At 47.3% G+C, this 18942-nt stretch overlaps 2 protein-coding genes across 3 annotated transcripts in view; one reads left to right on the top strand and one right to left on the bottom strand.

The window, feature by feature from the left end:
- Positions 1–18833, bottom strand: part of LOC128749443 (protein kinase C-binding protein 1-like) — a 62322-nt gene extending 43489 nt beyond the window's left edge. The window contains exons 1-2 of one of the 2 annotated variants that reach the window (XM_053849068.1): positions 18569–18833; positions 13472–13702 (exon numbers count right to left, since the gene is read on the bottom strand). The gene's annotated coding sequence lies outside the window, so the exon portion shown is untranslated. The remainder of the gene's footprint in view (positions 1–13471; positions 13703–18568) is intronic. The other variant, XM_053849066.1, reaches the window with a different exon arrangement.
- LOC128749807 (nuclear receptor coactivator 3-like) overlaps positions 1–18914 on the top strand; it is a 36570-nt gene extending 17656 nt beyond the window's left edge. Inside the window, exons 3-23 of the mRNA XM_053849727.1 lie at positions 3794–3879; positions 8590–8697; positions 9070–9230; positions 10570–10670; positions 11179–11353; positions 13030–13206; positions 13343–13429; positions 13540–13680; positions 13975–14122; positions 14412–14899; positions 15003–16048; positions 16127–16259; positions 16339–16497; positions 16716–16946; positions 17024–17117; positions 17190–17361; positions 17429–17755; positions 17839–17937; positions 18007–18247; positions 18337–18514; positions 18593–18914. Of these exons, the coding sequence (XP_053705702.1) occupies positions 8609–8697; positions 9070–9230; positions 10570–10670; positions 11179–11353; positions 13030–13206; positions 13343–13429; positions 13540–13680; positions 13975–14122; positions 14412–14899; positions 15003–16048; positions 16127–16259; positions 16339–16497; positions 16716–16946; positions 17024–17117; positions 17190–17361; positions 17429–17755; positions 17839–17937; positions 18007–18247; positions 18337–18514; positions 18593–18914 (4569 nt within the window). The 5' untranslated portion in view covers positions 3794–3879; positions 8590–8608. The remainder of the gene's footprint in view (positions 1–3793; positions 3880–8589; positions 8698–9069; positions 9231–10569; positions 10671–11178; positions 11354–13029; positions 13207–13342; positions 13430–13539; positions 13681–13974; positions 14123–14411; positions 14900–15002; positions 16049–16126; positions 16260–16338; positions 16498–16715; positions 16947–17023; positions 17118–17189; positions 17362–17428; positions 17756–17838; positions 17938–18006; positions 18248–18336; positions 18515–18592) is intronic.
- Positions 18915–18942: the final 28 nt, after the last annotated feature.

The raw sequence follows: 18942 nt of genomic DNA, 5'->3' as shown, positions 1-18942 counted from the left end.
ACTGAAGCGGAGTCACCCAGAGTACAATCACGCAGACTTACTCACAGTCTACTTTTATACATTGTTCATTGTGCGCAGTGTGTATGCTGGCAGCGCCGTCGCCTGCCTTTATTCACACTTATTACAGTAGCAGAGGGCTTCGTGCGGGAAGAAAAGACATCATAAAGAACAGTGAGACTCAACAGCCCCAGTGAAACATCTGAATATAGAGTCTCAACTCGCAAGTGCTCGGCAAACTTATAATTAATCGTCAAAATCTCATTGACTAAAATGTCTTTTAATAGTGTTCATTGTACGGAATAAGACGAGGTTTTGAGACGATAATGAATATGAAATTTATAGATGTTATCATATGTTAATAAGAATGTATTCTACTTTCATCATTTAGGATTACAGCCCAAGAGTTGACTCTTCTGCTGCAAACTCGCAAAAGACAATCCTGCAGATCCAAAGTCAAACGCTCAACTTTTAATTTTTTATGACTTTACACAGTGCAGGAGGATGATGACAGAAGGTTAAATTCACTTTATACTGGCTTTGTGTTTAATAGAGGGGGACCCAGCCCCCTGAGATTAACCCTTCACAGCCGTATTTTATTATTGTATTCTATTGCTTCCGAAGGAAAATGTCTTGTTTTGAAAACATAATTGAATCGGCTTAGTTTGCTAGACTTTAACGGAGTCCCTTTCTAACAAGAAACATTGTTTTTTAAATATTGCCAAATAATAAATCAATATTCTGAGTTGGTAGCCTTAATATTTTTGATCAAATATAGTCCATAAATCACCCAGAATGGAGTTTCAAAAGCTGAAAAAGAGCATGAAAAAGCTTTGGGAGTCAAGGCATTTTGATAGAGCATATTATTAACTTGACAACACGTGGTCTCACTTTTCGCCTCTTGTATGGACTTGGTTTTTATTTCATGAGCCGGACTGAAGTATACATCGTGGTGTGGGGCTGCTTGAATGGCAGAAGATGTACCACTGAGTACAATCATCCTCTATCACCAGCAGCGTTTCCTGAGACAGCATTTTGTTTAGACTATAATGCCTGCTTATGATGGTCTTTTTCTGTTTCACTGCCGTCACTTGGTTGAGAAAATGGAGAACTACTCTCTGGTTGTCTAAGTAAAAAGTAATTCTTAGCTGTATTCTTATGTGTAGGGATTGAATTAAACAGAAGTAAGGAGTATACTTTGAGATAAAACACATGGCTTTTCATCTATACATATTGCCAGCAGCGTATGGTTATAGGAGAGAAGTTAAGCACAACTATACCCATGTGTGGTTTGGTTGCCATGACAACCTGGTTGAGCACAAGATTAAAATCTGCACCGTTAACCAAATCTTTTTTTTCTTCTCTGAAACTAATTTTGACATGTTGGCAACTGTGTTTTGTCATTGTGAGTCAAAACCCCAGAGTGAGTGCTGTTGAGCTGAGCCCAAATAAAAGTGGTATTTTTAGCGTGAAAAGCCAGTAATGGCTTTTGTCAAGTTTTACTCAACTTTATTTAAGACAGGCCTTCAGTCGTCCATGTGATCTAATGATGCATTACATCCATAAAACCTTAAGTATCTCCACTGCTTTGGTCGATAAAAGTTCGTGACAATGGCGTGGTGCAGGTGATGCACCCCTTCACTTCCACAACTTTTAGTACAGTAGCTCCTCCAGCACTGTATATTTATTGCGTGTTCAAGTGTGTTGATGAAACATTCATGCCGCCTGCGTGGAAAGCTTGATCAGCTCCGTGAAGAGGAGTAATTGAAGAGCAGGAGAAGATAAACAGTGCCAGCTTAACATTTTTCCACTGAGTCAACCCCTGAATCTTAAGCTCATTCATACGGCTTTCATATTCAAGGCTGTATGAGCAGCGCTGCATGCCATTAACTAACATTTTTATTCACTCACTCTCAGTAGCTGTGTCAAAGTGAGCATGAAGAGTGGTAATGATCACACTGAAGGCTTTTTTTTCGCTTCTGCTTGCACATTTTTTCCGCCAAACTTGAGCACCAGTAGTTCTCCTGCCATCCGGCAGACGGTTCCGCAGCATCAGATGCAGAACCACCAGATTCAGGAACAGTTTCGTTCCTGGTGCTGTCAGGCTGCTGAGACAATAGCTGCAATACTGTTTATTTGTACATCTTCCTGGTTAGTATTTATCTCATATTTATTTATTTTTGGACATATAGTTTTGTTTCTGGAAACAGGAGGCCTCAGACCGAAATTTCGTTGCCATAATATAGCGATATGTTTTTGTGCAATGACAATAAAGAAAGTCTGAGTCGAAGTCGAAGTAACTCACACTTGCTCTCTGACTTTATTTTCTTTGACTAGCCAATACCCTTGTTGGAGAGAGTCCATACATCACCTAAACTATACACTGTCTCTGCCTCTTTAGCGGCACACCAACAGCCTCCATCTGCTTCCATTCAGGAGTGCAGCCAGGGGTCACGTCTCTACGCGTGCAGGCACTCTTAAGTCAACGCGCACATGTCAGCATGCCCTATAGGAACGCGTCATATATGGTGCTGCAGGTTAGCGTTCCAAAGTGCAACATGCAAGTGTCCTCCCTGTTTGAAATCTCTCTGAATGCACCAAGTACTATGGACCTCACACACACACACACACACACAGGCGCAGTGACAGATGAGCGTGAGACATCCTGGCAGTGTGCTTTCCTGATGACAGGGTGTCATGGAAACGCCCCGCGCTCTCCATGGTTACGTACGCTTTACCCCCACGGGATACTCTTGTGATTGTTCAGAGAGAACACTTGGGCTGCGACAGCGACACTGGCAGAAACGGAACACACACATACACGATTGTTTTTTTTTTTTTATCAGGCCCCAAATGGACACAAATTTGTTTATGATGAATTAAAAGAGTGATTTATCCTAATGGTTTGTTTTTCCTCGCCTGAGTCCATCAAGCACAGGGAAGCAGACCTGTACTCTATGTGTCTTTCCTTTATTGCTAAAATGACTGATGTCATTTGCTTGACATAAGCCAAAAAATGGGAAAATACATTCAAGAACGTCCGGAATCTATCTGTGAAATGATCGGTTCTTGACATATTGGTTTAAAGTAAGTCATCTTGAGTCTAGAAATAAGCTGTCTGTGGTATGTATGTGGCCTGGAAATAACTTCATGAATACTTAATTCAGGTACTTAAAATAAAATGGATGTTGAAGGGAGCGAGTTTGGGTAAATTCCCATGAGGTTTTGTCACTACTTTTAGTAGCCAGTCCTAAATTTACCTGACTAGATGTTACATGCTGTAAACTCAAAGTTCGTAAATAGAAAATGCTATGAAATTTGCCGTTATGCACGTAAGTTTGTTGAGTTTTGCTTATTGTGTGTTGCATGTCAGAGCTTGTGAAGAGCTGTGTGGAGTGACTTTGTAGTTGCTTTAAACAATATGGCTGCTGTTCAGCTACTATTCTGACCTGTTTTTGTGAGGTGCCCCATGTGGCTCCACACTTAGTCCAGGTCCAAACACATACGCCTCCCCAGCTCGCGCGTGGATTCCTGCCAAAACATCACTTTCTCATACTGTAGTGACCAAAATACAACTTCTCCAAGCTCCACCCATGTTCTGCAATCTCTTTGGTTCTGCATGCAGAGGTTGTAAAAGGTTGAGAAACTCATGAGTACCTGTCTGTAGCTACAGTAGCTAGGCGCATAAAGATGGCTTGAGGGTTCACTAGTCTGTTAAGTGTTCAATAAAATAAAACTTGTTTTTATTGATATCATCCTCGTGAACTGACTCTTGAACTTTCCCGTCTCCCTCCAGACTCCAGTGACCAGCTCCACGTCAGACCACACCCCCCTGCAGTAAGGGAGGCATCTGATCGTCCATCATCTCCGCACCGACACAAGGTGGGCTAACACCCCATTACGTTGGCATAGTAACCGCCTGCTAGGTTTAGGTTGAGCGCTTTCCCAGAGACAGTTTCTTGTTGTTGCCACATTCTTGCAACATCTCCCTGACCTGACCGCGGAAACAAAAGAATGAGGGCGGAGGATTTTTTTTTTTTTTCCCGAAGTTTTCCTGGGGTTTCTAACAAGGTGTACACAGGAGTTGTTTTGGAGAAACAAAGGGAATGATTTCCACCTCAGTAGAAGTCAAGAGAAGGGAGATATTTGAGAGACAGGAGGAGAAATCGAATCATCCTCAGCGCTCTACCTGCCACAGAGGCTGAGGGGGAGCATTAATCTTTCAGCCCTGACAACTGCACTCACACACAAATGAACCTAAAATCAACAGCCAGTCTCCGCTCTGGCGTGGTGCTCCACATGCTCGTGCAATTACAGAGACGTCAGGAGTGACCATAAGAAGAGCAGGTCATTCTGGGGAGGATGGAGACGTCATGTCAGAGGAAGGCAGAAGAGCTACTGGTCACTGGGGATCATGAGCTTATGAAAAAGGGGACACTGATTTATTCCGGAATTGTTCAAGTAACAACTGGTTAGATCATTATTAAATGTTGTTGATCTAATGTTTTTGTCTGCTTTTACTGGTGACATGTCAGACTTCATGTGACTGACATTTTTTACATTTTGGGGGAAACTGATTATGAAATCTGTCAAATAGCTTCCGTGGCAAAGCTAAACTGCGGCAGAACTTTTTTCTCTTGGGTTTAAGTGGTGACTTCCTTGTGGTTACATAGCCTCCGTTGTCACGGCGACCGTAACAACAATAACATTTCAACATGCTGTCATTAATGGTGACTTGTGGTCAAACACGTGAAGGTCACAAGTGGAGACAGAAACTCTGTGATACGCCTCAAACTCCATCTCTGCTGCCTCAGAATCCGCATTACTACTTTGATACTGCCAAAGCCTGGCTGGCTCCAAGTGCCGTTCATTTGCTTGTCAGCTGTAAAAAGTTAGGGAGCATCCAGATGTAGCCCCATGCCAATTGTTGGTCTTATATTCCCTTTTAACTGACAGCAGGGCTCGAGCCGGCGGTGAGTTTGCACGCGAGGTGTGTGATCCGTGTTGACGAAACCGATTATGAAAGACAGGTGAAGCAGTGACACTGGGTTTATTTGCATCACCAAACTTGAACACACCTTTTGTTCGGCCATTTTTTTTGTCCCTCCCTTTCCATCGAAGCTTCACAAGAAGCGAAATAAACCCGCCTCGTGTGCAGTTCAGTGGAACGTGAGCTCACCCTGCATTTTATTTGTCGTCTTCAGTCATTTCCATGCAGATTGTTGCATTCTTTTATTTTTTTTGCTATGACTCATCGCACACTTCCTACGTCCTCAAACTACTTCATATAAATCAAACTTAAATTCCCCCTTTTATTACGGCAAAACAACCTCCTCTCATATCTTCTGAAAAACAGATTCTAAAGGCTCAGATGTTGCAGGTAAATTAATAAAAGATGTCGCCTCACAGTGAAATGATTGTTAATATTGCACATTTAATATCAACTCCAAATTAAACTTTTATTTGAGGATATCTTTGGAAATAATAAAGTCGTCAGATATAATCGTGTTTGAGAACCGGGGGATTTTCACACAAAAGGTGCTGAGAGGAAAAGAGCTTTCACACTTAAGTTTGCAAGAACTAACTTTGACTTGAGCATGATGGATCATAAAGACGTGACAGGAGGAGTTTTGGGGTGGTCCTCCCCCATGAAATGAAACTATGAAATATAGTTTGAATATGAAAAGACTTTGCACCAATATAATGGAATATTCTCTTCGTTAATAAAGATCAAGGAATAGCCTTTCATGTTATTGTCACTGTGCCTGTATGGGGAGAATTGCTCCACCATGTCAATATGCCAGTCAAATACATGAGGAACTCCTCACCCTCCCTCTATACTCGACTATAAAACAGCGTTTTAGCAAGGCTTCTTATGAAATATCAAGCATAGAGTAGCTTTTTCAGAGGTTGGCTGAGCTGGATTCTCTTCTATATATCTGTGGGAACCATGACTTTTGTTCTGAAGCTGTCGGGCTCCTGGACTTGACCACTGTTCTTCAGGGTCACTGGCAGGCCAAAGAAGCACGTGGGTCAACTCCCATCTTGAAGGCGTTGACCTTTTGAATTTCTACGGTCACGATCAGGGTTCAAGAGGAGTTGAGGGCAGACACCGGTGAGCATGTAGACTAGCTCCCTCACCTTTGACAAGAAGGTGAAGATCTCAACCCGTGTTGCGTAACTGTCCCTGGTCTGATTCACCTCACCATGCAATTCAGACTCGAGTTAACTTGTGACCCAGACCGTTTTAGCACTAGATTTTACAGATGTCAAATGTCCACCACACTTTTACTCTTTCAATTGCTTGGTCTTTATTCATGAAACAACACAATAATTTTAGTGTTTTTAGTTTGAAATCCAAACTGGAATGGATTCATCGTGTTTCTATTCAATGGGTTCTTATAAAGTCTTCCAGTCAACAAGTCAAAATAATGTGCAACTCGCTCTGTCTTCACATGAGCTCCGGCTCGTTCAACTTAACATCATTCTCTGTGGACTCACCCAATTTGTGACCGCACCACATGACATTCTGTCTGGAGCCAAACTGATACCATGGTTTTGAGACCGACAGAGGAGAACTTCAAATGTATCTCACATTTTTCAAGCAACTTTCAAACGAATGCTGCCTATATTTAAGAGCTGAACTCCAAATAGGCAGCAAAATATTTGGTTTCTACTCATTTTCTGTGGCCACCTGTGCCCTTCTTTTTTAAAATGACTACCTCCTCACCAACATATCGCTCCTCCGGTGGCTCATTCCCGCTGCCCCCTGCTGCTGCATTGTGTCCCCCACAGCCCGCTGCCTCTCTGCCACCAGGCCCCATTGCCTGTGGCATGTAATTGACTTTCTCCCTGCACTGGAAAAGCGGGCGGCCCGCGCCAGGCTGGAGGTGACCCATTTCCCTGGGGCATTCAGCAGCCTCCTCATCAAGCGTTCTCAGGGGCCGCCTCATTCACTCTGCAATTAGAGCAACTCTCCCTTTGAGAACTCCATCAATAGGCTGTCGGGCAGACGAAGGCAAAGATGGAGTCTCACTCAAACATCCACGTCAAGTCCTGAACCCCACGACTTGGAGCGCTGTCCTCACTGTTTTCCTTCTTTTTTTTTTTTTTTTGCCTGGGCCCAAGTGGGAGGTTCCAGCAGGCAACAGTGAGTGAGGGTTTTGTTTAGCGCCGCACATCAGACGGGCACATGGGGAGGCACACGGGCTGATGGAAGAGGAGGTGCAGGTAGGCGAGCAGACAAAGGCAATAAGAGAGACAGACAGATGGGAGGTGCTCAAGGGAAAGATTAAAAGCAAAATTTGAAAGAAATTCCTTCCAGACGGGATGGAGCACGAGCATCGGCATGCCTTCGGTGCATCTCCAGCTTTTATCACGAGATTCCCCAGCGTTCCCTGATGTTGTCTTCTGAGGGAATGCTACTGTGCCTCACCTGGTTTCACACACACACATATCTATATGAAAGCAGCTATTGACTCAACAACAACGTGTTTGCCTTTGTGTCGCGCCAAGAGTCTCTCCAGGAATGAAAAACACAATCGCTCATCTGCACGGTCCTTAAATTCAAGGTAACTCTCAACTCAACAAAGACTTTGTGTGGTAATAGTCAATCCATATAGTTACTCATATTTATATAGGATGGTGCGCTACTTCTATAATGCTGGTAAAAAGCATTTGAGCTGATGGTTGGTGATGATTAAACCCCCCCCCCCCGCTGCCATTGGCCTGATTTGCAATGCAGGAGAGGCGACGCTCTGGTCAGGGGATAACCATGTAATCAATGGAATGAAAAAGCTACTCTGGCTGTGAAGGTTAAGAGGGGGACCGAGGCTTTCAGCCCAGCCTTCACAGCAGACATCCAGAACACACACAGCAGACTGTCTGAGTCTCCTCTCACCTGAGCCCCTCCCCTCACTGCCACCAACACGTCTTTCCCACTGTTGTTTCACTTCTGCGTTTGTTCGGTATATCCTCCTATGCTTGTGCTTTCCCTCCCCCGCGTGCGCTCCCCACCCACCCACCAGCTCTACCACCCTTTCCCCCCTGTGTCAGCGCTGTCACTGTGGCAAAGAAAGTGACAAATCACGGCAAGCATTTCTCCCGCCCGCTCCTATTTCTCCTGTATTCCCTCCTGCTTTTCTCGCCCCTTCTGTCCCATCTGCCTCTCTTCCCCGCAACCTTTATCAGCTCACTTCCTGGAGACGAAATGTGATGCATTGTGGGAGACGGACGAGCGTCTAACTGGGTTAGTTGTGTAGCGTGGCTCATCATTGGATAGCCTGCTAATCCTGTGTGTGTCAGTGACGGTGCTGTGTGAGGTGATGAACTCCTACATACACTAGAACACAAGCTCGCTTGCTTCTGCTCATTTTCTCCGAGGAAGACATGTTTCTGATCGTCTGTCTCTGCTGGAAGAATATGATTTGCATGATATAAGCATATTTTATCCTGGTGTGCACCATGACACATTTACATGCAGCCTCTTTGTTGCAGAAGACCCCCTTAACTGTCAACCCGCAGCACACGATCAGCTAAGAGGCCTTTTGGGGACAGTTATCCTGACGTCTCATTTTGCCCTTTTTCTCTCAGGTGCTGATGTGTGTGCACGATGAGTGGATTGGGGGAGAACTCCATGGAACCGCTTTGCTCCGAGAACCGGAAACGAAAACTCTCCACGTGCGAGACGCCGGGTCTCGGGTGAGTTCAGTAAGAATGGTCGGATTAAACGCCAGACTTGTGTCATTCAGAATTTGACTTTGTAAGTGTAAAAATAACTTCGATATAAAAGTACTGAATCTTTTTTAGGCATTCGAGAAAAAAAAACGTGATGGCTGCTCTCGAGTGTGATCAAACACTGTTGGTTTGACCCTTTCGGATTCATGCTCGACAAGAGTGACCCGAACACAAGTCATGAATTCAGAATGAAATCATAGTTATAGATTTAAAAAGCAGTGCTGTACGAGTTGAATAGATACAGATCTCGGTGTCAGCGTTTCACTTCAGAGACATAAGATGGCAGAAATTAGGGCATCATCATTTGCTTTCATTTCTGCACGTCCCCTCCTACAGGTGCGAGAGGAAGCGGCGGGAACAGGAAAGTAAATACATCGAGGAGTTGGCAGAGCTGATTTCCGCCAACCTCAGCGACATCGACAGCTTCAATGTCAAACCAGACAAATGTGCCATCCTGAAAGAGACGGTGCGCCAGATCCGGCAGATCAAAGAGCAGGGTGAGTGGACGCCGCCGTCCAGAAATTTTACTGAGGACAGGAGACACCAGCTGTGAGTCAGACGCGCTGTTGTGAAGCTGCATGACGGAATAAACACAGGCTTTTATCGGAGCCAGGTGCAGGGACCAATCGTTCTTCCACCAATCATTTCAAAGGGTTCCTGTTTATGTCTCCGAGGGAACCTTCCGAAGCTACCCGTGATTTAGCTCTGCGTGTGCGTTGTGGGCTCGCACCACTGGGTGCTCCCCTCACCAATGGTGGCTGAATTGGTTGCAAGCAAATGCATGACCATCTATCTATTCAGCTGCCATTTCCATGATTCCAACTGGATGTGTCATTGCAATAAGTGGCAGCGACACTTTTCTGTTTTGTGTTCCTCGCCGGCTCAGTCGGCGCGTCTGCCACCTCGACAGGAAGGGGAAGAGGCTACAGCTGGCCCTCACTGGCTGCTGACAGGTTGCCATAGTTACAGGAAGTGAAGACAGACATGACACGGGCTTTTAGACTCGTCTATGATTTTGCACCTTGTTCCTTTTCTCTTCTTGGCACGTGCTGCTGCTCTCCTGACCAGCGTGTGGTACACCAGTCCCCGACATTATACATTGGGTATATTGATAGCGAGGCGCACAAAGGAGAGCAGCTTTTCTATCACGCTTGTCCCTTCCCTGTCTGCAGTTCTCTTGCTGGTAGGCAGCAGTTTTTTGGATGTGTGTGGGTATCTGCGCCCCCCGGGAGCTAATCAGGTAGAATGATTCCTGTAGCTGAGCAGCCCCCACGTCGTTCTTAGACCCAGCATTAATACAAGAGACTAATGCTGCCTGATGTTTTGTGCAGACATCCTCCCCCTCCACTGTCCTCTTGTCTGTTCCGTTCCCGTCTCTCTAGCTGGATGTTTCTCTCCACCTATACGTTAACTCAGGTGCATCAGCTTGTGCCCCTGCACCATTGCGCCTCCCAATCCCCCTCTTTCTCTCTCTCTCCCTCTCTCTCTCTCTCTCTCTCTCTCTGAGCCCGACCAGTCGACGGTCCCTCAGAGTCTGACACTGAATATAAAGCATCAGGACAGCTGCTACCTGCTCCACATGCACGCAACCCTCTGCTGCTTCTGACGGGCTCTTCAGAAACCTGCTCCAACCTGTCTCTCCCCTCACCTGCTATTTGAAATCCCCCCAAAATATATATAAATAAATTAATAAGTCAGTCTTGAGAAACGCTGCCCCCTAGTGGCCATGCAATGCCAGTGACGGACGGTTCAATTAAGGTGCCCCGCTTGATTCGTGGGTCGAAATATTTGTCATGGTTCTAATCTCTTTCTTCCTGTGCTTCTTCTTCTCCGCAGGAAAGTCATCGTCCAATGATGACGACGTCCAGAAGTCAGACGTATCCTCAACAGGTCAGGGGGTCATCGACAAGGACCATCTTGGGCCACTTCTGCTGCAAGTGAGTTCACGTGTTCATTTATGACTACATCAGTTGGAAATGTAGCAAAGTCTTTTTTGAGTTGAGTTTCCTATTCATGCGCTTAGAGAGTTGACAAACAATGTCAAAACAGTCTCTATAAAGTTGCTATTTAATTTATACAGGGGCCACATGAAACCAGTTGGGTGTTGACTCCCAAAAAATACTCTCTTCAATTTCAAAATAGTCTCTTCAGGAATAAAAAAAAACAAGTAACTAGTTTGATTCATGATTTTTAAAGGTAGAAAAACACAAATATTATTATTATTATATTATGTGTTTGAATAAAAAGTACTCAAAGCGTTGCTATTTTACGTATTTGATATATTATATTTTGATAGCCATGAAAATACTAAAGCAAATTCTCAGTTGTTTTCATCATTTTATACACATATATAGCTCTAAATATAGCAAAACTATATTCCTCAATGACTGTTGGGTTTTGTGGTTCTAGTGATGTTTGCAATTATTACTCTTGCTTTGTCACCAGGCCCTGGATGGCTTCCTCTTTGTGGTGAACCGTGAAGGCAACATCGTGTTTGTGTCTGACAACGTGACGCAGTACCTGCAGTACAAACAGGAGGAGCTCATCAACACCAGTGTCTACACGATCCTCCATGAGGAAGACCGCGAGGAGTTCCACAAGAGCCTGCCCAAGTCCAACAGTAAGACACCCACACGACACACTTCACGCTGGGAGGTTACGACGACTCCTCAACCCTTGGTTATAATTATCTGCCCCTGGGAAGTTGATCATGTGCAGGGCTGAATTTCAAAAAGGCACACACACCTGAGAAAACACACGTGTGCCATTGGAGCCCGCCCACTCAGAGCTAAAGAGGTAGAGCGTAGCGCAGCTGTCAGTCACACTCAGTGGTCCAGACAGTGTAAAACAGGCCTGAGCTTTAGTCAGATCCCATGGCAGCCATTTGGAACCTGCTCACTGCTGAATAATGTGCCTCCACATCACTCAGCGCACACATGTGCTTATGTATGTTCACATTTGCATGTCAGCCATGAGCCTGTGTTTTGGGAGAGAGAGAGAGTGAGTATGTGTTTGAAGCCACCACTATTTATTATGCTCATTAATTATAAATATGTGCTCAAATGAAGCGGACTTGATCAACATGGCAACCATTTTCCACAACATGGGTTTGGCACGTCCACCTTTTCACTCTCTCCTCTTCAACTACCTTTCCTCTCTCCGTCCCTTGTGCCCTGCCCGACTCGCTCATTTTCCGGCTCATTCATACTTAATATGGCTGCCTGCTAAGATGAACATTTCGGCCGTCTGCTCCTCGGTACGCGCTCATTGTGTCTCACATCGACGCTCAGCCCCTTTATTATCTTTTTCGGACTGCTGAATGAAATGCCCCCGCGCTGCACATTCCTGCGGGACGGTGCTGACCACGCAGGCGACAGTTAGACACACACACCAAACATACTGTAACAGACGCTCTTGTTCTGCTGTGTTTTTGGTGGTTCATTGTCAGCTAATTATGTCTGGGGGGAGTCAGCTTAAAGAAAAAAAAAACCTAAGGCCTTGGTAAATCACCTCGCCTTATCAGCTCACCCCTCCTCAGGACTTCCATCTTCCTCCTCTGACATCTGCCTCCCGAGTCCTCTATCCTCCCCTGCACCTGCCAGGCGAGAACTCCAGCCAAACTCAAGGCCACGATAAGACTTTCTGGAGACCTTGGAGGGCAGTGGGATATCTCTGTGAAGTTTTCCTCCCCTTCCCCTGTGAAGGTGACCCCGTCTAAATCTGCGAGTCTTGATGAGGAGTCAGGGTCTAAATGAGGATAGATGGCTGTGTGTCCCTGGCCTCGACCCGCCACCGAGCAGCTTGAGAGCTGGAGATATTGGAAATCGACACCTTAGCTACATTAATCCCATGCTCCATTTAGCAGTTCTGAGCAGCCTGCGTTCTCCATTCAGGAGAGCAAATATGTGATATAGTGAAGACCAGAATCTTCCGGGAGGATGTCTGGGTATGAGGGGAAAGCAGAGCTCTTATTTACATCACGTTGGTGTCTGGCTATCAACGCTATCTGGAGTGTGACTGTGATGTTTTATCGAGCGCGGTTGAATAGAAAAAAGTCAATTCACATCAATATAGACAATTCACACTCATAATTCACTAATCCTACATTAAAATCTATACATCTTTGTTTTAATATAATGTTTTAAATGCAGTTTATTTTTGACCAGGCAGGGTGGTCTGGTTTCTCTGCCAATCCTAAATTTGACATCACTTTGCCTTTGCTTTTAGCTGAACACATATTCCTCTGCTCTTGCTTGTAAATGCAGGTTTATGACATTGTTTCTGTTTGCTCCTCAGTTAATGGAGTGTCGTGGGGGAACGAACAGACCAGACAGAAGAGTCACACCTTCACCTGCCGGATGCTGGTCAAGTTTGGCCACGGCACCATGGAGGAGGCTCCTGGGGGACCACGCTACGAGACCATGCAATGCTTTGCTCTTACTCAACCCAAGGCCATGATCGAGGAGGGAGACGGTGCGGCTGAGTTCTACAAAATCATAACCACCTGTTTATTTACATTCTAATCTAACAATTTCACATAAAAATCTGGGACTTTACATTGCAGTAATGCTCACAGTTTTCATCATTTTTTTTCTCTTTTAATCTGCAGATCTGCAGTCATGTATGATCTGTGTGGCCCGGCGTGTCACTGCCATCGAGAGGACTGAGAGTTTCAACACTCGGCATGAGCTCACAGGTCAGCACCTTCTGAAATAATAAAAAAAAAAAACATCCTTACCGCTAAGTTGGTTCCACTTCTTGTTTCGGCTTCCCTGACTCGTGTCCTCCTCTTGTCCTCCCCGCCAGGTAAACTGATCCAAATCGATCAGAACTCTCTGCGAGCATCGATGCGCCCGGGCTGGGAGGATTTGTTGCGGCGCTGCATTCAGATGTTTCTTCAGCACAGTGACGGACAGCCGTGGTCACACAAGCGGCACTACCACGAAGGTCAGTCGCTCACAACTGGAGTCTTGAAAGTAGACAATGGCTGTATTAATGGAAGCATCTGACTGAGCTCCACGTCAATTTAAAAATTAGAACAATAACAATTTTTCCTCTTTAATTATGTTATTTTTAACTATTGTTTTACTGGATAATTGTAAAAGAATTATAGAATATATAAATATATATTAATATAGGCATATAATAATAGTCAAAAACTGTGAGAAAAAGAAAGTTTGAAATGAGTTATGCTTGCATTCAACTGGCTTATTCGTGAATCTTGACTTTCTGTCTGCTCAGCCTTCCTCCACGGTCACGCCGAAACCCCTCTCTACCGTTTCTCTCTATCTGATGGTACTCCAGTCACGGCCCAGACGAAGAGCAAACTGTACCGTCATCCGATGAGCAACGAGCCACAAGGCTTCATCTCCACTCACTTACTTCAGAGGTCAGAAACTGAATGTACTCGCTATTCAAGCAGAGCGATGAATCTCATAGCGACAATAAAGCACTTCCAGCAGATCTATGTAAGGCAGCCGGGGTATTCATACCACAAGAAAAGCTCAAGTAGCTGGAACAGCTTTTATATGCTCTGGTCTTGAACAGTGAAAAGACACTACTCCGAACACTGTGGCTGTGCTTTTTTGGAGATGCCGAGGTCTTTTCATGAGTTATTCAGTGTTTGCAGGGTTTTAGCACTTTCCAAGCTCTAACATCGCTTCTTTCTTTCCTACCAGGGAGCCAAACGGCTACCGCTCCTCTCAGGGAGGCAGCATGATGTCAAACACCATGAGACAGCAGAGCATGGGTAGCCAGAACCCCAACAACCAAGTCAACATGAATCCCGGTGGGGGGATGGGCATGGGCAACATGAACAGGGGCTTTGGGATGAACGAGCAGGCTCACATGGGTCAAATGGGGGGCAACTCCATGTATGGAGGGAGCAGCGGTGGGGGAGGTATGGGCAGCCGCATGATGCAGATGAATCAGATGGGTCAGATGAATCAGGTGGGACACATGAACCAGATGGGCCCCTTGAGTCACCCAGGGCAAGGGATGCAGCATCCGCAGCAGCCCCCATTCCAGAGCAGTGGAGGGTTCGGGCTGGGCGGACTGAACAGCCCATCGGGAAGCCCGAGAATGGGCGGTCCCCAGTCTGGCCTTCTGATGTCCCCCAGAAACAGAGGGAGCCCAAAGATGGGGGCCAACCAGTTCTCTCCAGGAGGCAAGTTTTTTTTTCTTTTACACCGGACAAACTCTGACTCCAAACCAACCCCTACTTCCTCCCGAGATTGAAATCTGTTGATGGAGTTTCTTTTCTCCTTCAGGCATGCACTCTCCTTTAAGTGGGCTTGGAAGTGGGGGAAGCACCACCACCTACTCCAGCAGCTCCCTAAATGCTCTACAAGCCATCAGTGAAGGAGTGGGGAACTCTCTCCCCTCCACTCTGGCGTCGCCTCCACCTCCAAACAAACCTGACAGCTCGCCCAGTGTGCACTCATCCTCCTCTCAGCCGGGGCAGCCAGCTAAACCATGTACTGATGGAAGCAAGAGTCCAGCTTTGGGTCCTGGTGACCATCACAGCCATCATCAGCAGCAGCAGCAGTCGACGGATGAGGTGCTGGGAGAGCGGCCAGACAGCCAGGGAGGCAGCAAAGAGGCTGCTGAGGGAAGCGGCGAGGCAGGCGTGGGGAGCTCCGAGCCTGCACGGAGGCTGCCGGACAGCAAGGGACACAAGAAGCTGCTGCAGTTGTTAACATCCCCAACTGAGGAGCTGGGAATCAGCGGGAGTGGGCCAGCAGGACCTTCGGTTCCACTGCCTGCTGCAGGCACCACCCCCCCTGCTTCCTCAGAGACCAAGGACTCTGCTGGTGGAGTGACGAGTCCTTCATCCACAGGAGTGTCCTCCTCCTCGACCAGCACAAACCAGACAAGTGGGCATGGGGGAGTCTCAGCCGCATTGTCTTCCGCCCATTACACCGGCTCATTGCAGGAGAAGCATAAGATCCTCCATAAGCTTCTTCAAAATGGCAACACACCAGACGAGGTGGCTAAAATTACAGCAGAGGCCACGGGAAAAGTGACGCTGGGCGGACAGGAGGGCGGCGAGGGCACAGGGGGTTCAGGAGCTGGAAGTGGACCCGGGCTGATGATGGAGCCCAAACAGGAGCAACACAGCCCCAAGAAAGAGAAGACTCACGCCCTTCTTCACTACCTCCTCAACAAGGATGATTCCAAAGAGCCGGTGGATGTCAAACCCAAGATCGAAGAGCTGGAAGGGAAGACAGGCCCACCACGAGGGGGTGCAGGGTCAGGACTGGGGCATGGACTTGATCACACTGACAGCAAGATTAAGTCAGAACCTCCGGATGATGTAAGACGTGTTGACGATCGATGCAAGTGATGCTTTGAAGAAAAAAAAAACAACTCTTGTTTGTATTTTGATCTTCAGTTGCACAACCTGGAGTCCATCCTTGGAGACCTGAGAGGATCCAACTCGGACTTCTACTCAGATCAGGCTGGAAGCGGGGGGCCGAGTGAAGCGGGAGGCAAAGCCCAGGGTTGCCTTGACGACAGCTTGCAAGGCATGTTCTTCAGAGTCACCTTCGTGTTGACTGATGTTGAAGAGTGTACAGTTGACATGACTCATGACCTTTTCTTCAGGTGCAGCAGGCCTGGGCCCAGGATCTCGGGCATCCTTCCAAAGGACTTTGTCCATGGATGGGAAGCCTGCTGCTGGTCCTGGGGGTGGCGGGAGACGACCCATGCTCATCAAGCAGGAGAACATGATGGGAAGTCCAGAAGGTTTCCCAGGAAATATGGGTGTGTATCACTGCGGTGTGTTCGTGTTCCTCCCTGGTCTGTTTATGTTTCAAGTGCTGCCAACTTTGCTGTGATAGAACCCCCCACTCACCTTTAAACTGTTGCCAAAATATCTTATTGTTACACTTAAACTCACCCAACATGATTATGAATTGGAGTGACAAGCCATAACCATACGTCTTGCTGTGTACTACCTATTGTTTCCATCCTTTATTCAGGACCGGTGAATCGGGCAATGGTTTCCAATAGATCCCCAATGGGTGGTTCTGGAGACTGGACTATGTCCCGGTCCAGTGCTAGCCCAGTGGGATCAGGAGGACACCCCTCTATGATGCGACCAGGGATGGAGTACAACGGTGGAAAGGGAATGATGCCAGGAGCAATGGTCAGCCGCTCCAACACCGTTCCTGGGTCTCGGTCCATGCTGCAGCAGCAGCTGATGGATATGGGTATGATGGCTGCTCAAGACTTCTGCTCTTGTGAGTGCTCACCCAGACAGAACACGGAGACTGTTACTGTCTTGTAGGTGGGTCAGGTGACATGGGTTTGAGTCCATTCAGCCAACAGCCCAACCAGTCTCCGTCCTGGCCAGACAGCATGATGGGAATGGAGGGCAACAGGTGAGTTGTGCAGTCAACACCCTCGTGTTTGTGTGAGCTTGAGCTCCAGTGTTGAGTGTTTCCACATTACAGACGACAGTTCGGCAGCACCCTGGATGACCTTCTTGTGCCACCAACCACCAGCGAGGGTCAGAGTGACGAGCGGGCGCTTCTGGACCAGCTGGACTCTCTGCTGAACAACACAGATGGCATTGCACTGGAAGAGATAGACCGAGCGTTGGGGATCCCAGACCTTGTCAGCCAGGTGAGGAAATACAGACGCGTGTTGTCCGCCGCATCGTGCTAATTTCCTTTGGTGCTATCCCAACCAGACGCATGGATCAGAGCAGCCGATGGAGCCCTTCCCAGGGCAGGACCCGTCTATGGTACTGGATCAGAAGCCCCTCTATGGACAAGGCTACCCAGGACCCCCCACCATGCCAATGCAGTCTGGTTACGGAGGGAACCACATGCAGGGTCAACCCCAGCAGGGAGGATTTGGACCTATTCTGTCTCAGATGGGCCAAGGCGGCAGCTTCCCTGGTATGGGTGGGATGGGGGGCATGGGTCACCCCCGGGCCAACATGATGAGACCCAGAATGATGAGCGCCAACAAGCCCATGAGACTTCAGCTGCAGCAGAGGCTCCAAGGACAACAGGTACACACCTGTCGAAAGCCTATATTCCCATGGATCTTACTATTCAGATGTTAAGCCCCACACTCTCATGTGTGCGTCTTCAGTTCATGAATCAGACGCGGCAGGGGATGGGCATGAAGATGGAGATGCCAGGCAACAACAATGGCATGAGGTCAACCATGCAGCCCAGCATGCCAGGACAGGTGAGGGATCTTTCAGTTGACGCTTTTGAAATTGAGATTTTGTTCTCATAAACCTCTCTCCATGGGCAGCCGGGCTTCCTCAACACTCAGATGATTTCTCAGCGCAGCAGGGAGATGGTCACTATGCAGATGAGGAGGCAGCGCATGATGATGCTGATGCAGCAGCAGCAGCAGGCGGCCGCTGCCGCCGCGGCCGGTGGCTTCAGCCCGCCTCCGAACGTGACAGCTCCTGGTGGCATGGATGGCCCAATGGGTGGGCCGAATATGGGTCAGCCCGGTGCCCAGCAGTTTGGCTATGGTGGAAGCTACGGTGGGTAAAATCATTTTTGTACTATTCTGGCTCCCTCTAGTGGTGTATAACTGCAGGAGCAAGTATAGAGATCTGACTTCTGCCTACAGGAATGAGTCAGCAAGGGGACCCCTCCTTTGGCCCTTCAGGGAACAGTCCACAAACTGGCATGATGCCAGGTCGCCTGGGACCTCAAAACCCCATGATGCAACAGCACCCACAGGGTGGTCCAATGTATCAGGGTGCCGATATGAAAGGGTGGTCACAAGGAGGAATGGGACGCAGCAGGTCAGTTGGGTGTGTTGTGGGGTTTGTTTGGTGTAAAGCAGGTTCAGAACTCACCACGTCCTGCTTCTTGTTTTCCAGTTCCTATCCTCAGCCGCAGTTCGGTCAGCAAGGCCCACCTGGGCAACAGCAGTTCGGGCAACAAGGGAATCCTGGCCAGTATGGTGGCATGATGATGAACGGGGGCATGCCAACCAACGGAGGAGGTGGAGGCCACATGAGTCAGATGGGGGGTCAGATGGGCATGAATCCAATGGTGATGGGCCGGATGCAGATGGGGCCTGACCAGGTGAGTGCAGATGTTTCTCTGCTCTTCTCTTCCTGCAATGAAAAGCAAACATTTAAAATGTGTTCTCTCACCTCTTTAGAAATATTGCTGAACAAAGTAAGGACTTGCTTGTAGCCTTGGAGAACGGTTCGTGTGAAATACG

The sequence above is a fragment of the Synchiropus splendidus genome, chromosome 18, assembly GCF_027744825.2.
Source record: "Synchiropus splendidus isolate RoL2022-P1 chromosome 18, RoL_Sspl_1.0, whole genome shotgun sequence".
Lineage (NCBI taxonomy): Eukaryota > Metazoa > Chordata > Actinopteri > Syngnathiformes > Callionymidae > Synchiropus > Synchiropus splendidus.
This window is presented reverse-complemented; position numbering and strand designations above follow the sequence as displayed.